Source organism: Plecotus auritus (assembly GCF_963455305.1).
Source record: "Plecotus auritus genome assembly, chromosome: 13".
Lineage (NCBI taxonomy): Eukaryota > Metazoa > Chordata > Mammalia > Chiroptera > Vespertilionidae > Plecotus > Plecotus auritus.
The window spans coordinates 7,882,467-7,896,063 of record NC_137779.1 but is presented as its reverse complement, the minus strand read 5'-3'; the positions used below and the strand labels follow the sequence as shown (position 1 = coordinate 7,896,063).

Sequence of the window (13,597 nt, the reverse complement as noted above, 5' to 3'; positions counted from 1 at the left end):
ATTGCTCATGGGAGGAGCCTGTTCCCCTTGACCTGGGCCAGGTAGCCATGACAAAGAAGGCACATACTCGATGAATACTCAGATGTACATTTGCTCAAATCCAGGTTCTGCCAGTTATTTGCTGTACGACCTGGGCAGGGGCTCCTTTTACTTCTCTGACCTCAGGTTTTCCCACCTGTAAAGGGGCACAGTGATAAAATGGGAGACCATCCCTGTGCCTGGCCTGAAGCAAAGCACTCGATGAAGGCTGGTAGAATCTGTTGTTTTTTGGGTTCATGTGGAGCAGCTCTGCATTGATCAATGCAGATGAGGGTGAATTAAATAAATGCCCCTCAACCAGGGAAATGTTTCAGCGATGAGGATCAGCTGTGCCTGCTCAGCTTCAAGTAAAGGGACCTTATGAGGGAACCATAGTTTCTACTGAGCCCGAAGCTCTCCGTGTTTTCTTTTCCTGAGTGAGGGCCAGAGCGGAAGCTGAAGAAGGCATCAGGACGTGGTGATAAACTTTTCTGGGAAGAAGGAGGCAGCTTCTCCCTCCCCACACCCTAAAAAATTAAAAAAAGAGAATCTCTCTGACTTTTATCATCTCTTTTCTAGGGACAGAGGCACGGGAGTAAGAATATGCGGATTCCTGGAAACGTGTAATTGGAACTGTTTTGGATAAAAACAGAAGTGTGTTCCCATAGGAAAGGTTAAAAGATGTTTAACCTTAAGAAAGGGAATTTGATGACCAGAAGGGTCCACATGTCAGAAAGGGTAGAAATTTTCCTTGGCAGGTTTGCTCGATGGTTGGAGCACTGGCCCGCAGACTGAAAGGTCTCAGGTTCGATTCCTAGGCAAGGGCATGTATCTTGGTTGCAGGTTCCATCCCCGGCCCTGGTTGGGGCACATGGGGGAAACAACCAATCGATATGTCTATCTCACATCAATGTTTCTCTCTCCCCCCCACCTTCCCTTCCTTTCCCTCTTTCTAAAAACCAATGGAAAAAATATCCTCAGATGAGGATTAACAAAAAAAGAAAAAGAAAAAGAAAGGGTAAACACTTGAAGTAGAAAATGATGGGAAGAGGCTAAAAAGCAGAAAGTGAACTGAAGCTGTATTTCAGGCTGTTAGAGAAACTGAAGTCAGACTGAAGGTCAACCAGTGAGAAACCCTTCGAAGGCCCATTCACGGGAGGGTGGACAAACAAACTGCAGTGGATTCACACCGCAGACTGCTATGTGGCCACAGAACTGACTGCTGATGCACGCAACGCTGGGTGAATCTCAACAGCATGATGAGTAACAAAAAGCCAGACACAAAAGAAATCCGCAGCATGATTCCATTTACATAAAGTTCAAGAACAGGCAATAATAACTGGCGTGCTACAATTCAGAACAGAAGGGATGGGGGCGTATGAATTGGCTGGAAGAGGCACAAGGGACTTTCTGGGGTTACTTGGGTAATAGCAACATGGGTAGGAATTTTTTTTAAATGCCCCTTGTGCCTGCACCCTTTCTTTACAATGTTTGCCCTCAAAAGCACCAGGTCCTGCCCCTGCAACAACCCTCCAATGGCTGCCTGCTGCCCTCAGCATCAAACCCAGACCTCTCCCCAGGCTCCTAGGTCCTACAACAGAAGGTCTCAGAGGATAGAGTCACATGGAGGAGGTTTTGTGCTGAGGCCTGAGCCCCATGCAGATAATGAAATTAGACTCCAGGGCAATGTTCTTAGAGTGGGGTGACTTTGCACCAGGGGACATTTGGCAATATCTGAAGACACTTTCTGTTATCACAACTAGGGACTTGGTACTACTGGTATCTAGTGGGAAGCGAGGGCAGGATGCTGCTAAACATCCTACAATGCCCAGGACAGGTCCCTAAAAATGAATGATCTGGCCCCAAATGTCACAGTGCCAAGGTTGAGGTTGAGAGACTGCTGTAGGCATATTATTTTAAAAGTCCCCAACCTGCAACCAGACTTGAGAGCCCCTCCCCACAAAACTGGCTCCTGCCAGTTTCTTTGCCCTCACCTTCTACCCTCTGCCCTCATGTTCCTCTACCACAGTCTTCTTGCTGGTCCTCCCCCAGAACCATCAGAGAATAAACGTGTGTCATTTCAAGCTGCCAGGTTTGTGCTAATTGGTTACGACAGCCCTAGGAAACTGGGTGGCACCCAGGAATCCGCATGTTAACGACCATCCCCCTTTGCCGGCTCTGACACAGGAGATCGGCTGGACCATACTGTGGGCAGCAGTCCCAGGCTACTTCTCAAACACAGCCCAGTCTCAGGGATCCAGAGAATTCTGTTAGAGCTGGAAGGACCCCACTGCAAACATCCACTTCTACCTGCTCATTTTAGAGCTGGGGAAACTGAGGCCCGGGAAACTCCGCCGCAAGGTGGAAGGATGAGAGATGCTTTCATTCAACTCTGTCTTTACTGGCTTTCAGATTCCATTTGGAGGTTTCCAAATGAGTTATTGTGCAGACTGCCGATAGCTTTGCTATCTCATAATGACCCAATCGTGGAACGATTTAGCAATCCTGCTAATTGCATTTGGGGATATAGCAGTTGGGTAACTAGTTGGTGATTACTCATTCCCAAGAGCCCTACACATTGCATTACAAGGAAGCTAATCTTAGAAATACTTGTTAACGTCGATGATAATTACTAAGTAATTGGCTAGAACACGCCATTGTGAATTTATCCAGGATCTGCCAGGTAATTATCTGGTCTTGTATTCCCTGTAAAATAAATCCAGAGTCCAAAAATGGTTCCAGTTCGTTGGCTATCATCCAACCACCGACCTCTGCCAGCCAACTGTGCGAATGCGAGCGATTAATCAAATTACTCAAATATTTGCTTTTGAACTGAATGTTAAGAAACCTGGATGGCCAACAAGTGGACGGTGCTAAATGGGAAAGAGGGGTGCACAGAGGCCCCCCCAAGATAAATATATAATCACCCAGTAATGTGGGATAAATGCCACTTCTTTGGAGGCTCATCTGGCTTCTTCACACAAAATACCAAAACACTTCAGAGACCAATTATTTGTCCCAAAGCTGCAAGCGCCTTTATCATGGTGCCAGGAAGAGGCTGTGCTATTTGTGAAATTTGCAGGCAGTTATGATGCTCGGGAGGGGGCTCAGAAGAGGGGCCGCAAACACAGCTGGCTTGTAGGATGGAGAAACACATTTTCATAAGGACCACTTATTTTTCAAGGATGGCTGCTAACCGAGCCGTCTATTTCCAATTAGCCAACCCTTGGAAAAGGGGTGAGAGAGGCTTGGGTACCCAGGTTTCACTGATAACCCTGAAAAAGTTGGAGGGTGGAGGCAGGAGGTCCTTAGAAAGGCCAGGCAAAAGAGAAAAGACAGTGGATTTCAAATTTCTAATTTGGGGATGTAAAAAAAGGGATTAGAAAGCCAGCAGGTGAGAGAAAGTTTGGGAGCAGACTGGGGGGAGTAATGGCAGGCGGCCAGTGCTGGGGAACAGACCACCTTCCAACCAGACCTGTGCACCCCAAGGAGAGGCTACTGCCTGCCTGCTCATGAAGACACATGCCAGGTAAGAAAGGGGGCTAAGGGCCTTGAGTTGGCAGGTTGTAAATATGGCCACAGAATTTCCCGTTCTCTGCATCCATGCCCTTGCAATGTGACACTACAAATCCTCCCCTCCAGAGGCAGGGTCTGTTTCTCCATGCCTTAAGGCTTAAGCGGAGGTTGACCACGGGACTTGCTTTGGCCAGTGAACATTAGCCAATGTGACACAAACAGAGATGTGAAAGGCCCTTGTCCATTGGGGCTTGACCTCTTGCCATTCTTGGAGCCCTGGGATCATGATGGGAATGAGCCTGAGCTGCCCTGTTGGGGGATGAGAGGCCACGTGGAGGAGAACCGAGGCACCCCAGTGGATAGTCTGCTAACCCAAAGGGCATCCAATACCAACCAGCCCCCATCTGATCTGTCAGCTGACCACAGACACATCCAAGAGCCCAGCTACTGAGCCTGGCTCAGTGCAGAACTGTCCACAGAACAGAGAGAAACTATGAAGTATGGGGTAGGTTTGTCACTCAGCAAAAGCTTACTGATACACTCACCTAATCAGAACCCCTCAGCTCCTGGATATTACCTGGGCTGATTATTTGAGAGCCACGGCTGTCCTGTGCAGAGTGGACAACCACCATTTTCACCCCATTTAAGGAGAGTTGAAGGACTATACCCAAATCCCCAATCCTTTGCAAACACTTACCGTTTGACACATGGGTTCCAGTCAACCACCTGCATCATCAGTGGTGACTGACAATCACACTCCTTCTACCAATCACCCAGGTCTTATAAATGGACTCAAGGAGGCTTTAATCACAAGGGAACAAATCAAAGACACACCAGCTCTTCCCTGAGCCCACAGCTCCTGCTGCGGACCTGCCGAGATGTGAGGCTTATGTATTCAGGATATTACTGCTTGAGTTGAGTTCTGGGAGACAGGGGCTCCTAATTCACCTTTGGCATCACAGGCTACCCCAGAACACCGCTGCTGTGTCCAGTCCTAATTCAACAAGGGAGCAGATGCCAGTTTAAACATACGCCAAAGGATTGTTCCACGCCGTTCAACTAAAACTGAAGCTATTTTTTTTTCAGTGTTCATGTCACTGGGCAAGGTTAGAAAGAGCAAATGCAAGAAAATCCCTACCACCTGACATTTTTCTAATGTCAATTCTCTACTAATGACCCCTCTGTGTAACGACAGACCGCAGATCCTGGACATTTCAAAGCACAACGGTAAAGGCCCGCACACATGCTCTGATGCTTTGAGGAAAGCCAGAGTAACAGCCATCAGAATCTTACTCCAAGGGTTAGCAAACTAGGTCCGTGGGCCAACTCAGCCCATTGCCTAGTTCTGCAAATAAAGTTTTATCGGTACACAGCCACATACATCCATTTGTGTCGTTGTCTGTGGCTGCCTTCAGACTACTGTGGCTGAGAAGTTCCTATAGCAACTGTATGACTGCAAAGCTGAAAATATTTACTATTGGAAAACGTTTGCAGACCTCTGATTTAGTCTGATCCAGTTAATTTCCATATGGAAAAGTGAGTTTCAGAGATGTGGTTTCACAAATACTTGAAGCACAGGGGGAATCTAGAACCAACTTCCTGACACCCCGTGCAGTGCTCTGCTGAGGAATTTTAGCATTCAGAGGGTTTTCTGGAAGGGCAAACCTTAAACCTCACACCCTGTGAATGGTAGGGTAAACCCGAATCCTCATTTCTTAACTCTGCCGGAGGCAGAGCTTTGGGACTAAGCCCACGGGCGCGGAGCCCGCGTGGGACTGACCTGGTGATGATGGCCAGGTGGGGCGGGCTCATGCAGGCGCCCATGAACAGCACCACGTTCTCGTGCCGCGTCTGCCTGTAGGCCATCACCTCCCGCTTGAAGGCCTTCAGCTGCTCCTCGTTGTCCCTCTCGATGTCAATCAGCCGGATGGCCACTTCACCGTGCCAGCGGCCGTGGTACACCTGCCCGAAGCGGCCCTTCCCGATGAGCTCGCCGATCTCCAGCTGCTCGAAGGGGATGTCCCACTCCTGCAGGAAGATGCTGGTCTGGCTGGCCTTGCGCGGGAAGCTCCGGGCTGAGAGGAGGGACAGGTTCATCTCCTCGAAGTCGTCCTCCGACTCCTCGGCCTCGTCGTGGCCCTCTTCATTCTGTGTCCGAGGAGGAGAGATATAGCTGTTCCCGCACTGCCCGGAACATGGTGCCCTGCTGGGTCCGCTATGCGCGGGTGCAGGCCTGGACATGGCTCTCTGTATTCTTCACACCCTGAGAAGCCCAGTGTCTCTGAGACCGCACCCCCCACCCCCCGCAACCTCCCATGTATTCAGTGGAGCATAACCCCCCTGGGGATTTATCCGGCCCTGAGCTGTTTTTCAACCAAGAATGCAAATGGCTTGCCAACTTCTGCACAAGTAGCTTTTCCATGATGCACACCATATAACGGCCCATTAGGCTGGTGCCGGGAGGGGTCACCCCTTGGTAGTTGTCCCAGAGTTAGAACAGCCATCACGCAGGACCCCAAACCCTGACCTGCCCCAAACCCTCTGCATCAGCAAGGACATCACTCGACTTTGCCGAGTTCCAGGAAGCCCTGGAAAAGCTGGCTTCGCCATCCCCAGTTCTCACCTCTGAGGTCGGCTCCACTTCAATTTGAAGTAATGGATTTCCTTCCAAGCTTTAAAGAAAGAAAAATAAAAGTGACCCTCAGTTGCAAAGGTGGGCCCCTGTATTGAGCTTACCTTGGTATGAGAAGCCCCCAAAGTGAGAAGCCCTCACCACCAAGCCTTCATCTCGAATTTCACTTCAGGACTGCTGTGGGAAATAGTCCATAACCTCGCCGTAAAAAGCGGCACATGAGGACATTGTTTTCAATACATTTTTCTGGGCTGCTCAGGGCTCATTTTTCATGACTGTGCTGGTTTCCACTCATCTAGCAGCTTCCTTATACACTGCCCTAAATGCCGTGGGTGGAAGAGTCCTCGGAGCCCTAGGTGTTCCTTGGGAGAGAATTAATCAGGTCTCCAAGGTTCACTGGGATTTGGTATCTTCTGAAAGGATCCGAGTGTTCATGTGTTTGTTCGTTCGTTCATTCATTCATTCATTCATTCACAATTCTGTGCCAGGAACAGTGCTAAGCCCTTAGAAGGAAACAGACTTGAAAATGGCTCCTGACTTTAAGGAACATTATATTACCACTGAAGGAACTACAGCGAGTACGCAGATATTGTGCAGAAAGGCTAAACAAGGGCCCAAAGTCAGGTAGGAATTGAATAAACGGAGTGACATGGAAATTCCCAGGGGACAGGATTCCTGGATGGATTTGGGAGTCCATCGTGTTTAGTTGGACCTTGCAGGTCACACTGAATCGAGATGTGTGGAATGAGAATGAAGAGGAGGAAGCAACACTGTGTTGGACTGGAAGACGCAGGTGTGTGTGTGTGTGTACGAGCACGCATGTGCATGAGATGCTTTCACAGGCTCGTGAGCTGCAGTTGTGTTGCAAACCTGGGAGCATGCTGGGTATGGCACTGGGGGCCCAATGGGTGCGTGTGTATGTGTGTGTGTGTGTGTGTGCGCGCGCTAAGTATATATATTGAAGGTATAGTGTGGGTATTATGGGATGTGCTCTGTGCAGCTGTCCCGGGCATGTGAGTGTGGTGTCACTGGGTATGTACTGAGGATAAGAGGGGATGTTGGAGTACATGGGATGGAAGGGGATGGGATATAGGCACAGTGTGTTTTAAAGGGTTTCTGGGAGGTGATTTAGAGTAGAGGATGTGTATATGTTTATAGGGTGAGCTACAACAGGTGGGAGGAAAGAATCAATGGATACCATGCCCCCTTCCTATTTCCCCAGCTCAGCAGATTCTCCTACCACCTCCTCATCTGAGGGCCTCCCCTATCCTGACCCTCAGACCCCAGCAAGCTGCTGACCCTGCCGACAGAGTCCATCTGCTCACTGGAGGGGCTCCCGGTGAGAGGGCATCTGAAAGACGTAAGAACTAGCAGGAGAAAGGAGGGGGTCACAAAGTGGCATTTGCCATCATATTAACCAAATACTTATAGTTATTCCGACGGGAGGTGGAATGACACTTCACTTGTTCAGGGGGGACTCCAAATGTAATCACAAGGATCCTGATATGCTGGGAGCCCCACAAAGGATAGCTGATATGCTGGGAGCCCCACAAAGGATAGCTGATATGCTGGGAGCCCGACGCCCAGGGGGAGGCTCGGGTGGGACAGTGAAGCTGGGATCCCTCCCCATACCCTACGACTCGGCCTTTCTCTGTTACATCCAGGCCAGGCTGCAGCAGCTGGGCTACTAAATCATTTCCCTTCTGTGAGGAGGTAGCGCCCATCCTCCAGGCACATTTAAGCAGACGGCAGGCACGGATTAACTCTGTTTTCTCGCTGGCACTCCCTGGCTGTTGGTTCATAACCTGGAGCCCGTCTTGCACAAGTTGTGGAATTGGTTTGTGCACGGCAGAGAAATGATCCGGAGCTCCATGTCAGCACAATATCCCCCGGCAAATTGCTGCTCCTTTGATTTCAGGGATGTACCACTTGGGTCTTTAACAAAGCCCGTAACACGGGTCAGAAAAAATGGAGCAGCTAGCAGAGACGGAAGAAAAACCAAGTAGGCAAAAATGTGAGTTGAGAAACCAGCAAATCGAAACTAGGTGCCTAACATTCCCCAGACTTTGGTCATAATCAGAGACGTTAAGGAAGACGATTTCACTTCAGCTGCCCAACCACTGACCGCCCGGAGGCTAAAGATGCCCACACAACGATGTTCCTTGCGGAACTGTGTACAACAGTGAGATGTGGGAAGATGTAAGATCCTGCAATCAGGAAATGGGTAAGGAAATTACCCCACATTGATACAACATTCTACAGCCATTAAAAACAATGTGTGCGAAGAGTCTGTAATAATATGAAAAATGTGACATTATAGCATTCTCAGATGAAAAAGTAGGATACAGACTGTGTATATCATGGATCACACAGAGGTCAGCTATGAATAGAAAGAGCACATATCTAATTTTTTTACAGAATAGTCCAAATTTTCCAAAAGTAGCTTATATTATTTGTGTAATAGTATAAGCCTGAGGTCAGTGAACTTGTTCTGTAAAGGGCCAGATGGTAAATATTTTAGACTTTGTGGGCTATATGGTCTCTGTCGCAATGGCTCCACTCAGCGGTTGGAATCTGAAAACCACCAGACAGTATGTTGCAAACAAATGGGTGTGGCCATGTTCCAATAAAACTTTATTTATAAAAACATGCGGCACATTGGATTGGTCCACCATAGGCTGTAATTTGCTGGCCCCTGGTATACAACTAAATTATACTTTTAAAAGGGGAGACAATGACATAGAAGAACGACTCTTTCATTGAGCGCTGGCTCTGGCCTGCACACTGTCTTTCTGATCCTAGGAGGGTCGGGGGAACAAGTCCAGCCCCTAGCAATCACAAGTGACAGGCAGGGCCAGGGACACAGGGCAGAGCTGACTCATAGGGGCCTCCTCCGCCTGGGCTGCCACACACTTCCTCTCTTTGCTTGCCTCATCCCATGTCTCCCCTTCCCCACCCTGCTACATCTCCCTCCCCGCTGCCTCCCAGGATGTCAATTCCAGGAAGAGGAAGGCAGAGGGGTCCTGAGTGGACTGCAGGCCGGGGGAAGGAAGAGGGTACTGTGCCACTTACATGGGATTCGAGGTCACTGGATGCAGGACGACCTGGGGCGCCCGGGTCGGTGTCTCCAGCACTGGCACCACATCTGACAGCAGAAATTAGATGGTCAGGACCGGAACGTGGAGTCCACACCCACCAAAACCTGACTTCTGGAAGCTAGTAGCTGCTCAGCAGCTCATAGGTCCCCGGGGCGGGCCAGTCCTCTCCCCTTCCTCGACCACCTGCTTAGATGCACCAGTGGTCCAGATGGCATCTTGACCAAAATTCCCTGTCGTTACCTAGGGGGCTGCCAGAACCCCCAAGCCTCTGGTCATCTCCAAATCCTCCCCACTCTTGATTCCCTTTGGAATGATGAGGTCACATAGTTGACCACCTCTCCCCTTCCATGTGGCTCTGGACCACTCCTGCCCTTGCCCATCCTTCCACTGTGGACCACCTTCCTAGACCACCTCATTGGTGCCATTGCACCCTTGAGACCCCCCACACTTTCCTTTTCCACTTCCATGTCCAGCCATTGTCCCGGGGCCAGGTGATCCCACCACCACCCTCACTGAGCTTGTCCACCCTGACATTCACCTCCATCCATCCTACTCAGAAGGGGCCGAGCTCACAGGGACTCACCTGGGAAGATGAACTGCTGCTTGTACTGGTAGTAGTGGGAGGCTAGCAAGAGAAAGAAATCACCAAAGTGAGTGCTGCCCTAGAGCAGTCCCTTTGGGTACCCAATTGGGCTCCCACAGCCACGGTGTGGGTTCTCCGCCTGCCCTTGAGGGTTTCCAGACTCCTGCAGACACCCCGAATTCCAAGGGACTGAGACGTGTAAAGACACCAGAGCATTAAACATCCAAGCCAACCCTCTGGTTAAAAGCTCCCTGAATACAGAGCACCCCAAGTCAGAGAGTCATTCGGAGCACAATCCCATTTTTGGCAAATGCATAAGAATGCACACAGAAAAAAGTCTGTGGAACCACAATCTAAAATGTTAATTTTTTCCCTTTGGGCAGAGTGATTGCAGTGACTTAAAGAACAACAACGATGAGTTTCCTGTGTTTTCCCAATTCTATGCACTGAGCATTGTATTAGCTTTGTTATTGCTGCTGTAACAAATTATCACAAACTAGTGGCTTAAAACAAAACAAGTTTATTGTCTTACAGTTCTTTGGAAGCTGAAAGTCTGAACTAAGGCCTAAGGGGCTAAAACCAAGGAGTGGCCAGGACTGGTTCTTTCTGAAGTTCCTGCCTCTTCAGGCTCTTGGGGCTGCTGCGTTTCTTGGCTCACAGCCTTCTTGCCTCCCTCGTCTGAGGATCCTTGTGATTACAGTTAGAGTCCCCCAGAAAACCCAGGATAATCTTTCCACTTCAAGATCCTTAACAAAGTCACAGCCGCAAAGTACCTTCTGCCATATAAGGTAACATATTCACAGATCCCGCGATTAAAACGTGGTCATCTTTGGGGGACCATTAGTCTGCCTACCACAAGTATGAATTAATTTTCATGTGTAGGGAAAAACTGATGTAAAAGAAATATCCTCAACGTCACTGCTGATTCTCCCACAACTCATTTACTTCCAGTTCACACCTCTCAGAGGCCAGTTCTTCCAGATAATTCCCAGGGTTCGAACTCACTGGGGGGGGGGGGGGGGGAGGGGTGAAGTGCCTGGAGCAGGGGAGCCACTGTGTGTCAGGGGCAATAGACAGATCACACAGAGCTTTCTAGTCTCAAGTAAAGGAAGTGAGCAGGGATGGGCTCTGATACGAGTCTCAATGGTTGAAGATACTTCCAGAAACAATGTTATTCATTCAGGGACAAGTTACAGCTGGAAGTTGGCTCATAGAGGATTAGCACAGTGGTTCCAAGCCTGAAGGCTGATCCTGGAGGCAGGGTTGAATCCTTGCTCCTCTGCTGGCTGGCTGTGAAAGCTTGGGCAACTCTCTCCAAGTCTCAGTCTCCACGTGTATACTGTAGGGATGATAAGAGTCCCCCCTTATAGGGCTGAACTCATCCTTATCCTTCCTATCTAATAAAGAGGGAATATGCTAATTGACCATCACTCCATCACAAAGATGGCTACACCCACAGCTGAGGCCAAGTTCCCATAAGGAGCCTTAACGAGCAATCAGCAGGGACCTGAGGCTATGCCCTCCCCTGCCCCCGTGGGGCTTGACAGGGGACCTCAGGCCGTGCCCCCTGCCCCGGCGCCAGGACGGAGACCTTGATGGGGGACCTCAAGGTGCCTGCCTGTCCTGGTGCTGGGCTAGGGGACCTCAGGCTGCTCCCCCCGCCCCAGCGCCAGGCTGGGGGACCTCAGGCCACGCCCCCCACCCAGCGGGACTTGACAGGGGACCTCAAGGTGCACCCCCAGTGCTGGGCTGGGGGGACTCAGGCCACGCCCCCCCGTCCTGGTGCTGGGCCAGGGGACCTGAGGCTACGCCCCCTGCCCGGCAGGGCTTGACAAGGGTGAGACTGGCTGGGTCTAGATCTAGCCCAATGTGGGGTGTGGCCGGGTCTGGGTCTCACACGATTTTGAGGCACATGTGCATGGGCGGACTTGACTCTGGGTCCCATGGTGCGCCCCAGACTCTGACAGGAGGAAGGTTTTCATATACATTTTACTAATTTTCTTTCATCTCTGACACTTTTATTATAGAGAAAGGGCAAATAGCAATATTAAATTATTTCCTAATGAATCCCCTTTTAATGTGCACGAATTTCGTGTACCGGGCCACTAGTATGAAATAAGAATGCATAGTAGGTATGGAGTAAGTATTCGCTGCTCTGAATGAGCCAGTATCTTTCGAAGCCGTCTTAACAGACAAGAATGATTTGTAATTAGGAGGCAATCAGATAGCTTCAAAGAGCTAAGCCATTAGCTGCCCTTGAGGTTGGAATTGACGGGATAATCCCCACCCCCAACCCTACCCCAGGATGGAGAGCAAGTCCTGGCATCTCAGGATCCCAAGCGCCTGGTCTGGCACCTGTACCAGTGGGTGCACAACTCATGTTTGTTGAATTAACTCCCTTTCTTTTAGCTCAGCAAGTGCCCAAATTCCAGGTAGCTGGAATCCAAACGGATGCATTTTTTATTCTGGAAAATGAGTTGCCTGGGATGGGAAGCACAGCAATTCAAGGTCACAGAGCAAAGCTTTAAAAGAAAACCAACCTCCATGATTCCTGGGACCTTTTTCTGCTAGGTAACCTAGGTTTTTGGTTTTTTTTAATTGCATGCAGGCATTTTGCTGTCAACAAGGGGCTAAAATTAAAGAAAAGTACCCGAGATTCTCAATAGGCTTAGCTGATCTCTTCCCTCCCGGTGGGAATGGGGGGGGGGTTCAGTGGCTACAGAAAGGTTAGCTGGCAGTGACAGCCTTTTCAGGAGTGGCTGGGCAACAGAAGCAAACCCTGCTCGGAGGAGGGACAGGTGCCGGGCAATGGGACACCCCGCAAATGCCTGCACGCACAGCGTCAACCCCTCCTTGACTCTTCCTGCAGGAGCACAGCTGTGCCTGGTGACTGAAGGGAGGGAGTGGCCGGGAAAGGGGAAGGCATCACTGTGAGCCCCGTGCTCGCTGATAAGGGACACCAGCGAGAAGCGGCTCCAAGGGACAGCTGGTGATCCCGAGTGGCCTGCTCGGGGCACCTGGTGGCTCCTGGGCCACTGGCATCACGAGGTCATGAAGACTGAGAGGCTTAGATGACCAGACGTCAGAGGACCAGCAGGCCACTGTGAAAGTGCTTCCACTCTGGAGACCCCACCGCGTCCTCCCTAAGGCCTCCCCAGTCAGCAGACTGAGTGGTCTTCTGAATGGAAGGATCCAGAAGGAAGAAGGACCCCTTGCCTCAACCTTTCAGTGGCCTCCTACTGTGTCTTCAATAAAATCTAAATTCCTGCTCGGCCAGTGTGGCTCAGTTGGTTGAGCGTTCTCCCATGCCCTAAGAGGTCACTGGTCCATTCTGGTGAGGACACATGCCTGGATTTCGGGCTTGATCCCCAGCAGGGGGAGTGCAGGAAACCGATCATCGATGCTTCTAGCTATCTCTCCTTCTCACTTCCTCTCTCTCAAAATCAATAAAAACGTATTTTTTAAAAATCTAAATTACCACCCTGCCCTACAAGGCCCCGCCAGGCCTCATGCCTGCAGCTGTCTCACTGGCACCCTTCTCCTTGGTTTGTGGCACTCAGGCCACTGGACAACTTTCTAGCTCTTCCTGTGGCAGGGCCTTTGCACTGGATACTCTCTGCCTGGATACTCTCCCCATCTTCAGGACTCACCTGCCTCTGACATTTCCACTTGAACTTGTTTTCTTCTTGAATTTGCTCCCAGCACTGTTCTTCCTATCATTTTCATGTGTGTGTTTGCCTGGTTCACACC

At 50.1% G+C, this 13,597-nt stretch overlaps 1 protein-coding gene across 1 annotated transcript in view; it reads right to left on the bottom strand.

Annotated features, from left to right (window-relative positions):
* Positions 1-13,597, bottom strand: part of KSR2 (kinase suppressor of ras 2) — a gene marked incomplete at its 3' end in the record, with an annotated part of 280,786 nt that overhangs the window by 34,437 nt on the left and 232,752 nt on the right. The window contains exons 11-14 of the mRNA XM_080649604.1: positions 9,848-9,889; positions 9,239-9,311; positions 6,158-6,206; positions 5,315-5,682 (exon numbers count right to left, since the gene is read on the bottom strand). Of these exons, the coding sequence (XP_080505730.1) occupies positions 5,315-5,682; positions 6,158-6,206; positions 9,239-9,311; positions 9,848-9,889 (532 nt within the window). The remainder of the gene's footprint in view (positions 1-5,314; positions 5,683-6,157; positions 6,207-9,238; positions 9,312-9,847; positions 9,890-13,597) is intronic.